At 37.8% G+C, this 12573-nt stretch overlaps 1 protein-coding gene across 6 annotated transcripts in view; it reads left to right on the top strand.

The window, feature by feature from the left end:
• Positions 1-12573, top strand: part of LOC110442046 (harmonin-like) — a 63795-nt gene that overhangs the window by 41240 nt on the left and 9982 nt on the right. For 4 of the 6 annotated variants that reach the window (XM_021485449.1, XM_021485450.1, XM_021485454.1 and 1 more), the window contains exons 13-16: positions 4944-5011; positions 8897-9064; positions 11359-11480; positions 11863-11916. In XM_021485449.1, coding sequence (XP_021341124.1) covers positions 4944-5011; positions 8897-9064; positions 11359-11480; positions 11863-11916 — 412 coding nt within the window. The remainder of the gene's footprint in view (positions 1-4943; positions 5012-8896; positions 9065-11358; positions 11481-11862; positions 11917-12573) is intronic. The other 2 variants (XM_021485451.1, XM_021485453.1) reach the window with 1 other exon arrangement.

Raw genomic sequence — 12573 nt, 5'->3', positions numbered from 1 at the left:
ATCCAATACTCCAGGATTGGAGAAACAAAGTGCATGTTATAGAAAGGGAGAAAAAAAAGCTACATTTTTTCTATTCGAAAATGTTAAGGATCCCTGTACCACTGCCAAAAACTGCATGTAACTAGACGTTTGTCATTTTCTGCTGGCATGCATGACTTCACCTTTTAGAAAACATTTTTGAAAAGAACCCCAATCTAGTAGAACTTTGTTAAAAAATAAGCATGCCTGTAGTACTGACAAAAACTGCATGTATCTAGAAATTTGTCCTTTTTTTCGCTGGCTTCATTGACTTAACCTTTAAGAAGCATATATCCTGAAAAGAAACCCATATCTTGTAGAACTTTCTCTTGATATTTTCATTGTAGATGAAGTTGATAGGATCCTTTTTTGGCTCACCTGGCCCGAAGGGCCAAGTAAGCTTATGGCATGGTGCGTCGTCCGGCGTCCTGCGTCCGCTGTCCGTCTGTCGTCAACATTTTACTTTAAACAACTTCTTCTCAGTAACCAAAAGGCCTAGGGTGATGATATTTGGCCAGAAGCATGCTGGGATGAAGGGCTACCAAGTTTGTTCAAATAAATGACCTTCATCCATTTTCAAGGTCACAGGGGTCAAATATGTTAAATTCTTTAAACAACTTCTCCTGAATAACCTAGAGGCATAGGGTGATGATATTTGGCCAGTAATATACTTGGATGAAGGGCTACAAATTTTGTCCAAATAAATTACCTGGATTTATATTCAAGGTCACAGGGGTCAAATATGTTTAAAACATTTGAATAACTTCTTCTGAATAACCAATAGGCATTGGGTGCATAAATTTGGCCAGTAACATGCTGGGATAAAGGGCTACCAAGTTTGTTCAAATAAATGACCTTGATTTATATTCAAGGTCACAGGGGTCAAATATGTGTAAAACATTTAAATAACTTCTTCTGAATAACCAATAGGCATTGGGTGCATAAATTTGGCCAGTAACATGCTGGGATAAATGGCTACCAAGTTTGTTCAAATAAATGACCTTGATTTATATTCAAGGTCACAGGGGTCAAATATGTTTAAAACTTTTCAACAACTTCTTCTGAATAACCAAGAGGCCTAAGGTGATGATATTTGGCCAGTAGCATGCTGGGATGAAGGGCTACCAAGTTGTTCAAATAAATGACCTTCATCCATTTTCAAGGTCACAGGGGTCAGATGTCTTAAAATCTTCAAACTACTTCTTCTCAATAACCAAAAGGCCCAGGGTACTGATATTTGGCCTGTAGCAATCAGGGCTACCAAAGTTGTTCAAATGAATGACCATGAGCCACTTTCAACCTAATGTCATTGTTTGTCATTCAAGGTCACACTGATATTCTGCCTGTAGATGTATTTTAGTCCACTTTTAAGATTAAAAGTGTGAGATTAATACCAGGTGAACGATGCAGGCCCATTGGGCCTCTTGTCTATGTTTCTTATCAATTCAGAAAAAATGAAGGAAGTATTGAATTATCTCACCGGAAGGAATAATGGTTTATAATTTTAAAATATATTTCATCTAAATAAAAACCTCCGTCAACATTATTGCAAAGGAAGAATAAGACATGTATACTGTTACATGTGAAATGTTGAAATTGCATTGCATGAACACATTTTCCAAACATAATACTAACTTTATCTGTAAAGAAAATTGAATGTTTTGTTTTCCTTCTTGTTAAAAAAAATAAAAAAAAATAATAGGGTTCTGTGTTAGGAGAGACAAAAATGAAAAGGTACCTTGTCAACAATAGTTATTTGGCACTATCCCGCTACAGTGATGTCCAACACGAAAGTAAGGGGATGTTACTCTTTGTATGCAAAACTAAAGTGGAATAATAAAGAAAATTTGTTATGCGGTTCAAGACTGCATGTCTAACAACAGGGTACTAGTCATTTCTGAAAGAGTTTAAAATTTTAGCCATTTTCGTCTAAATTTACCAATGATTTACTTCAACAATGTTCAGGTTTGCTTATAATACTCTGATTCACTTTCACACCGGTAGTATAATGCATGCCCCCCTTAATATACCACATGTCCATTCTGTTGAGCAGGTAGGTTACTTGGTTAGACGAGACAGTTCATCAATCGGAAGTCCAGTGTTCAAATCCCTGTCTAGCCCCGCTGATTTTATAAATCAACAACAGCGTTCTGAGCGTAACAATTCAACAAGACATCAGATTGTTCTATTATGGCTCTTACCGATTGAGCTGTACCTGATCAAAAGAAGTGGCTTGCCCAAAGTTGTTGTTGACATGTGTGAAGATTGCAAGAGCATATTGTAATGTAAAAGTTTCCACAACACCAGTTGTTAAAAAAGTAAAATCAGAAAACGATCACTTATACGGTACATGTCACCAATTCCTTACTACGGAACATATGAAACCTTCACATTTCTGTAAACTTAGATTTAATTGGAAAAGGGTGATTTGCCTGGGCGAAAGTTTCCGGTATAAAGTTAAGTTTAGACCATACTAAATTAACTGTCCCTTTGATTATGATATTGGAAAAAGATTTAAAATTTTGATAGATACTGTAGTTTTAAAAGATTTATATCCATATACCATATTTATCCGACAATAAGTCCATGCTTGGTAATAAGCCTACCAAGATATATGACAGTTAGGAAGAAATGCCAACAAAAACTATTTCATTGTCCTGTAATAAGCCCACCCCCCGACTTTCAGTTGATCTGTAATAAGCCTATCCCCTACTTTCAGTTGATCTGTAATAAGCCCAACCCCGACTTTCAGTTGATCTGTAATAAGCCTATCCTCTACTTTCAGTTGATCTGTAATAAGCCTATCCCCTACTTTCTGTTGATCTGTAATAAGCCCAACCCCGACTTTCAGTTGATCTGTAATAAGCCTATCCCCTCCTTCCAGTTGATCTGTAATAAGCCCATCCCCTACTTTCAGTTGATCTGTATTAAGCCTATCCCCTACTTTCAGTTGATCTGTAATAAGAATATCCCCTACTTTCAGTTGATCTGTAATAAGCCTGCCCCCTACTTCCAGTTGATCTGTAATAAGCCCATCCCCTACTTTCAGTTGTCCTGTAATAAGCCTATCCACCTACTTTCAGTTGATCTGTAATAAGCCTATCCTCTACTTTCAGTTGATCTGTAATAAGCCCATCCCCTACTTTCAGTTGATCTGTAACAAGCCTATCCTCTACTTTCAGTTGATCTGTAATAAGCCCACCCCCTACTTTCAGATGATCTGTAATAAGTCCATCCCCTACTTTCAGTTGATCTGTAATAAGCCTGCCCCCTACTTCCAGTTGATCTGTAATAAGCCCACCCCCTACTTTCAGTTGATCTGTAATAAGCCTGTCCGCTACTTTCAGTTGATCTGTAATAAGCCCATCCCCTACTTTCAGTTGTCCTGTAATAAGCCTATCCCCCTCCTTTCAGTTGATCTGTAATAAGCCTATCCCCTACTTTCAGTTGATCTGTAATAACCCCATCCCCTTCTTTCAGTTGATCTGTAATAAGCCCACCCCCGACTTTCAGTTGATCTGTAATAAGCCTATCCCCTATACTTTCAGTTGATCTGTAATAAGCCCACCCCCTACTTGCAGCTGTTCTGTAATAAGCCTATCCCCCTACTTTCAGTTGATCTGTAATAAGACCATCCCCTACTTTCAGTTGATCTGTAATAAGCCTGCCCCCTACTTCCAGTTGATCTGTAATAAGCCCACCCCCTACTTGCAGCTGTTCTGTAATAAGCCTATCCCCCTACTTTCAGTTGATCTGTATTAAGCCTATCCCCTACTTTCAGTTGATCTGTAATAAGCCTGCCCCCTACTTCCAGTTGATCTGTAATAAGCCCACCCCCTACTTTCATTTGATCTGTAATAAGCCCACCCCCAACTTTCAGTTGATCTGTAATAAGCCCATCACCTACTTTCAATTGATATGTAATAAGCCTATCCCCTACTTTCAGTTGATCTGTAATAACCCCATCCCCTTCTTTCAGTTGATCTGTAATAAGCCCATCCCCTACTTTCAGTTGTCCTGTAATAAGCCTATCCCCCTCCTTTCAGTTGATCTGTAATAAGCCTATCCCCTACTTTCAGTTGTTCTGTAATAAGCCCAACCCCGACTTTCAGTTGATCTGTAATAAGCCTATCCCCTATACTTTCAGTTGATCTGTAATAAGCCCACCCCCAACTTTCAGTTGATCTGTAACAAGCCCATCACCTCCTTTCAATTGATATGTAATAAGCCTATCCCCTACTTTCAGTTGATCTTGAATAAGCCTATCCTCTACTCTCAGTTGATCTGTAATAAGCCCATCCCCTACTTTCAGTTGTCCTGTAATAAGCCTATCCCCCTCCTTTCAGTTGATCTGTAATAAGCCTATCCCCTACTTTCAGTTGATCTGTAATAAGCATATCCCCTACTTTCAGTTGATCTGTAATAAGCATATCCCCTACTTTCAGTCAGAGATTATGTGTTTGTCCCCCTGGGTTTATTGCAGGATAAATACTGTAAAAAACAACATATTTCCACCCATTTCAATAATAAATTCCATACTTTAGTTTTCATTATGATGAATTTTCGACAAAAGAGTTATTGTACAACAGACAAAATTTCAAAGTCAATAAATCATTTGATATGAAAGCTTTTGCTCACGTTTTTTCAAATGAATGGAAAATTTGGAAAGAAAATGTGTTTTTATTTTGTAAAGACCTCTAAGTTAAACTAAAATAAAAAGATATAGATTTTGCTGAAAAACGAAACTTGTAAACGGATTGGGTGTATTGTACACATGTTGTGCACGCTATATTATTATTCATAATAAATAAGTTGTAGATCCACACAGCTAGATTTGTATGTGTGTTTTATCTACAGAGACAGAAACAAAAGAAAAGGGCACCTCCCCACACAGTTTTATTTGTATGTGTGTTTTATCTACATAGCCAGAAACAAAAGAAAAGGGCCCCTCCCCCTCCACCGGCACCCCAGCCAAGCCTCGACTTCAGAGAAGGTAAGACTCAGCGCGTACTAGAAACAGGATAAGGTCAACTCCCAAACCATGTAAATTTTCTCTTGGTAATCTGATTTCCGCCTATATAAGTGTTACCAGCCAATCCAAACAAGAGTGATTTATATAAGTTAATATAACTTGTTGGATTGATGTTGTAAATTAAATAAAACTTTATTTTAGTATACTGTTAATTTCACCAACACATAGGATCATCTAGAGTTATAAATAGAATCATTCAGAATCCCCCCCCAAAATGACCCTTAACAAGGTCATATAGATTCACAACTGTGTTATGGTACCCGTCTTAGTTTGTCTGTGTTACTTCACCTGTTTTACTAAGCCCGTCTTACTACACCTGTCTATAATTGTCTTAACTATACCAATATTACAACACCTGTCTCACTATACCTGTCTAAATATATCTGTCTAACTACACCTGTCTTACAGCACCTGTCTAATTACACTTGTCTTACTACATCTGTCTAACTACATCTGTCTTACTACACCTGTCTTATTACACCTGTCTAACTACACCTGTCTTACAGCACCTGTCTAATTACACCTGTCTTACAGCACCTGTCTAATTACATCTGTCTAACTACATCTGTCTAACTACACCTGTCTTACAGCACCTGTCTAATTACACCCATCTTACTACACCTGTCTATAATTGTCTTAACTATACCCATATTACTACACCTGTCTAAATATCTGTCTAACTACATCTGTCTAATTACACCTGTCTAATAACACCTGTCTTACTGCACCTGTATAATTACACCCATCTTACTACACCTATCTATTCTTGTCTTAACTATACCCATTTACTACACCTGTCTAAATATATCTGTCTTACTACATTTGTCTAACTACACCTGTCTTACAGCACCTGTCTAATTACACCCATCTTACTATACCTGTCTATAATTGTCTTAACTATACCCATATTACTACACCTGTCTAAATATCTGTCTAACTACATCTGTCTAATTACACCTATCTAATTACCCCTGTCTAACTGCACCTGTATAATTACACCCATCTTATATAATTACTACACCTGTCTATTCTTGTCTTAACTATACCCATATTACTACACCTGTCTAAATATCTGTCTAACTACATCTGTCTAATTACACCTATCTAATTACACCTGTCTAACTGCACCTGTATAATTACACCCATCTTATATAATTACTACACCTGTCTATTCTTGTCTTAACTATACCCATATTACTACACCTGTCTAAATATCTGTCTAACTACATCTGTCTAATTACACCTGTCTAATTACACATGTCTTAACTACACCTGTCTTACAGCACCTGTCTAATTACACCTATCTAACTACACCTGTCTTAGAGCACCTGTGTAATTACACCTGTCTAATTACACCTGTCTAACTACACCTGTCTTACAGCACCTGTCTTACAGCACCTGTCTAATTACACCCATCTCACTACACCTGTCTATTCTTGTCTTAACTATACCCATATTACTATACCTGTCTTACTACACCTTTCTAAATATATCCGTCTAACTACACCTGTCTTACTACACCTGTCTAACTACACCTGTCTTACTGCACCTATCTTACTACACCTGTCTACCTACACATGTCTTACTACATCTGTCTTACTACATCTGTCTTACTACATATGTTTTACTACATCTGCCTTACTGCACCTGTCTAACTACACCTGTGTTACTATACTCATATCACTATACCTGTCTAACTTCACCTGTCTAACTAAACCTGTTTTACTACACTTGTCTAAATATACCTGTTTTACGATACCTGTCTAGCTTCACCGGCGTAATTATACCTGTCTAACTACTACTGTCTAACTTTACCTGTCCAATTACACCTGTCTTATACACCTGTCTTACTACATCTGTCTTTCTACACCTGTCTAACTACCCCTGTCTTACTACACCTGTCTAACTACACCTGTCTAACTACACCAATCTAACTACCCCTGTCTTACTACACCTGTCTTACTACACCTATCTAACTACACCTGTCTAACTACCCCTGTCTTAATACACCTGTCTAACTACACCTGTCTCACTTACCTGTCTAACTACATCTGTCTAACTACACCTGTCTAACTACACCTGTCTTACTAACCTGTCTAACTACACCTGTTTAACTACACCTATCTAACTACACCTGTCTTACTACACCGGTCTTACTACACCTATCTAACTACAACTGTCTTACTACATCTGTCTAACTACACCTGTATAACTACACCAGTCTTACTACACCTGTTTTACTAACCTGTCTAACTACACCTTTCTTACCACACCTGTCTAACTACACCTGTCTTAGTACACCTATCTAACTATACCTGTCTTACAACACTTATCTTACTACACCTGTCTATATACACCTGTCTTACTACACCTGTCTATCTACACCTGTCTAACTACACCTGTCTTACTACACCTTTCTTACTACACCTATCTAACTACACCTGTCTAACTACAGCTATCTAACTACCCCTCTCTTACTACACCTGTCTAACTACATCTGTCTTACTACACCTATCTAACTACACCTGTCTAACTACCCCTGTCTTACCAACCTGTCTAACTACATCTGTCTTACTAACCTGTCTAACTACACCTGTCTTATTACACCTATCTAAATACACCTTTTTTCTACACCTATCTAACTACACTTGTTTATCTACCCCTGTCTAACTACACCTATCTAACTCCACCTGTCTTACTACACCTATCTGACTACACCTGTCTTACTACAGCTATCTAACTACACCTGTCTAACTACACCTATCTAAATACACCTGTCTTACTACATCTTTCTAACTACACTTGTCTTACTACACCTATCTAACTACACTTGTCTTACTACACCTGTCTAACTACACCTGTCTTACTACACCGGTCTTACTACACCTATCTGACTACACCTGTCTTACTACAGCTATCTAAATACACCTGTCTTACTACACCTGTCTAACTACACCTATCTACCTACACCTGTCTTACTACACCTGTCTTACTACACCTATCTGACTACAACTGTCTTACTACACCTATCTAACTACACCTGTCTTACTACACCTTTCTAACTACACCTGTCTTACTACACCTGTCTTACTCCACCTATCTGACTACAACTGTCTTACTACACCTATCCAACTACACCTGTCTTATTACACCTGTCTAACTACACCTATCTAAATACACCTGTCTTACTACACCTGTCTTACTCCACCTATCTGACTACAACTGTCTTACTACCCCTATCTAACTACACCTGTCTTACTACCCCTGTCTTACTACACCTGTCTAACTACACCTATCTAACTACACCTGTCTAACACACCTGTCTAACTACACCTATCTAACTACAACTGTCTTACTACATCTGTCTAACTACACCTGTATAACTACACCTGTCTATCTACACCTGTTTTACTACACCTGTCTAACTACACCTATCTAACTACACCTTTCTTACTACACCTGTATTCTTATTACACCTTTCTTACTTTATCTGTCTTACTACACCTATTTAACCGTACCTGTCCTACTACACCTGTCTTACTTCACCCGTTCTACTACACCCGCCTTACTACACCTGTCCTACTACACCTGTCTCACTACACCTGTCCTACTACACCCGCCTTACTACACCTGTCATACTACACCCGCCTTACTACACCTGTACTACTACACCTGTCTTACTACACCTGTCCTACTACACCCGCCTTACTACACCTGTCTAACTACACCCGCCTTACTACACCTATTTAACCATACTTGTCCTACCACACCCATCTTACTACACCTGCCTAGTACATGGCTGATAGTTTATTTATCAAACTATTAATCAAATCAACTGCTCAACAGAACTACACAGAGTGAACCTCAAGAGACAAGCAGAAAGAGAAGAAAGGAAAGACGAAGACGAGGACACTCTAGAAGGCGATGATAGTTTTGTGGAAGATCATTCATTTTTTGAGATGCAAGATCAAAGACCTGATGAGGAGCAGACACCATACAGCTATGTACCTATAGGTATACAGTCAGTTATTTCTTTACTCTCTGAGTGAAATGTTTATTATGGGCAGATTGGTTGAGTGGTTAACACTTCGGCCTTCCACGCAGGCGGCCGGGGTTCGATCCCCGAAGTCGTCGCACGCATGGAATATCTGAGAAAGTGTTTTTCTCCTGCCCACACAACTCCAACAACCCAGGTGGAGTATAAAATTGTCTGGGGTGGATGTTGCGGTATCTGTGATGTAGCATTCAAGTGAGGTGGAAGCACGGTCCCACTACAAACAGAACACAATACATCTTCAGCACACACGCAGGCATAAACACATAGGGAGATATTAGTCAGGAGGCATAGGACTAGTAGTTAGCGCCTGATAAGGCAGCTCCTGCGAATTCCTCAAAATTGTATATCCTAATTGCATTAATTGTATATGTATGTACTGTAAAGCGCTTTAGAGTGGCTTATGTTTGCTAGATAGGGCGCTATATCAAATGTTGTATATTATTATTATTATTATGTTCCGTGAAAAGTTTCGGGGGAGCATAAAGTTGCCGCTTTGTCCATCCGTCCGTCGTACGGAGCATAACTTTACCCACATTTAAGCTAGGATCTTGAAACTTGGTGTGTACCTCACTCATACTAAGACAATGTGCACTTAACCAAATAAAGGGCCCACATCGCCTTATTTACAGAGTTATTGCCCTTTGTTTAAATGTCGGGTCTGGAGCATAGCTTTGCCCACATTTAAGATAGGATCATGAAACTTTCACTTCGTATGTACATAAGTCATACTAAGGCAATGTGCACTGTACCAAATTCAGGGCCCACAACCCCTTTATTATAGAGTTATTGCCCTTTCCTAAAATGTCATGTCCGGGGCGTAACTTTGCCTGCAGTTAAGCTATGATCATTGATCTTGGTGTGGACATCAGTCACACTATAAGGTGATGTGCACTGTACCGTATTTAGGGTCTGCAGTCCCTTGATAATAGAGTTATTGCCCTTTGCTAAAATATCAGACACATGTACATGTATGTATGTTAAGGTCATTGGAGTGTATTGATAAACGGAAACAGGAAGTACATCCCTAGTTGAAAATCCAATGTAGGGAGACAGTATCACAATTTCCGCAAATTCTAATATTTAATATTAAACTGATGAATATTGTATGTTTATTATTGACAGAACAGTGTGTTCTCTCAAAATTAAAGTATTTCAAAGCAATCCAGATATTAATTCAGTTTTTTTTTTATCAATGAGTCACATGTGTCCATTTTCTGTACTTCAGGAAACCGGCTACCTATTTCACTACTGTGAAGTTTTTCAAGAACGATAACTCTTGCCTGAAATTACTATGTGTATATGGTTTTACCATAAAATGGTAATTTTTATATCGTGTATAGAGAATTAATTTTACACAATTTCAGCATTTGTTAAATTGATATACATTAATGCAATACTAATATATGTCAGTATCATTTTTATTGACATTATTTTGTAAAAATATTGTGTCTTTCATTTTTTTTTCAAAATTCACTCCTTTTTACATAAATTTCCATTTAAAATCCTTAAAATTCTAACAACCTATATTTTTTTTGTGGCAGAAAATTTAATAAAGTTGATTTTGGGGAGCATACATCAGTTTCACTGATACTCTTGTTTCAGAATATACTCAGCTCATTGAATCAAACTGAGATTTTTGTTTACAAGGTTAAAAATATCACCGACATTCACTTTAATATATTTGTATATATATTGTATTATTTCTAATAATTGCCAGCCCTGTACTTATGTTTTCTCATGCAATTTATCACTTACCTGGGTGTTTAATTGAACAAGTACAGTATGTACAATACATGTAGCAACAAAGATCATTACCGTAAATACCATATTGGGATGAAATAACAGGACTTTGTTGGTACACAAATAGATATGATTTGAATCGTGGGAATTTTTATTTAATAAAAGATTATTAATTATTTATTTAATCAGCTTGTCATATCTGCTATGTGCTGTATAGAGATCTCATATCTGATTTCCCCCAGTGTAACTTTAAACGTATGGCACCCTGGTAAAAGAGCGTAAGTCTAGTAAACCAAAGGTCCTGGGTTTGATTCCTGGCGAAGACATTGAAAAAATAATGACCTCTGTTACAAGTATATGTTGAAGAAACCAAAAAAGCAAAATTGGTTATTGTATATACATGTAAGTGTTGATTTACTAGAAATAAGTACATGAATAAAAAAGTATTAATGCAGTTATTGAAAATTGTTAAAACTAACAGCTAGACTAATTCTAAGATATTTGTTTATAGAGACCACAGGGGCCGGTGAGAATTTGTGGAATCAGGATGTTGATGTGGCAACGAGGCTGGAGAAGATCCTACAGCAGAAACAAGCCAACCAACGTCAGGCTGAAGAGAGGCAGCGACTGGAGGTGAGTAGCTATAGGTCATAGGTCAAACTGGGGTCACCAGGGTTTATATTCATGAAACTGTTCTCATGCTCAGACTGAGGTTTTGTGCTCCCTATAGCCCAATTTCTTATTTAACCCTTTCACCACTGTAGACCATAATTGACTCATTCATATCAATGCAAAGTCTACTTAAGATACATAGGTGTGAAAGGGTTAAATTCAATGGCGAATCGCCACTGTTTTCAATCTTAAATTTGAGTATTACATGGATAGCTAATATTAATTAATAGGAATACTGAATAAAAAAAAGAAAAAGTTCATATTACAAAGAACGCACTAAGTTTATGTGTAATGTGTAAAAACGATCAATGTTGTAACACATGACCTGTGTATGATATAACAGTTTCATGCCGCAAGTTCAAGGCCTACACAAGGCAGTCGCCGGGTACTGCCACAGGTAGGTGGTTTTTCTATGGGTACTCCGGTTTCGTCACCACTAAAACGTGGCACGTCCTTTAATGACCGTAGCTGTTAATTGTTAATGAAGACTAAGGACTTAAAATACAAACAAACAAAATTATCATGCAGGTTATGGTAGAAAAAGGTTTACCTAGCATACTATTTAGTATATACTCCTTGGATCATTGTATACATGGGCTGGTAGTTCGTGGGCTGAATTGGTTTGCACTGTTAAGTGTAATGCATGTTTGTCTGTAGAAATTATTTTAACATATGTTATAATACATGTACTTCAGTTCAAGGAAATAAATAAGATGCTTGTATTCAGATTCTGATAATTGTGAAGGTGTTTACCTTTATAGTGTGTAGATTATACATGCCCAGATCAAGGGGACAAAAGGTTTGTCTGTCCATCTGTCTGACCATGTGTCTGTCAGTCTGTCTATCTGTCTGTCCATTTGTCTGTCTATCTGTCTGTCCATCTGTCTGTCCATCTGTCTGACTTTGTGTCTGTCAGTCTGTCTGTCTATCTGTCTGTCCATGTGTCTGTCCATCTGTCTGTCCATTTGTCTGTCCATCTGTCTGGCCAAGTGTCTTGCAGTTTGTCTATCTGTCTGTCCATTTGTCTTTCCATCTGTCTGTCTATCTGTCTGTC

This window comes from Mizuhopecten yessoensis, unplaced genomic scaffold, assembly GCF_002113885.1.
Source record: "Mizuhopecten yessoensis strain PY_sf001 unplaced genomic scaffold, ASM211388v2 scaffold716195, whole genome shotgun sequence".
NCBI lineage: Eukaryota > Metazoa > Mollusca > Bivalvia > Pectinida > Pectinidae > Mizuhopecten > Mizuhopecten yessoensis.
Note: the sequence above shows the minus strand (reverse complement) of the source record. Positions and strands in the feature narration are given on the sequence as shown.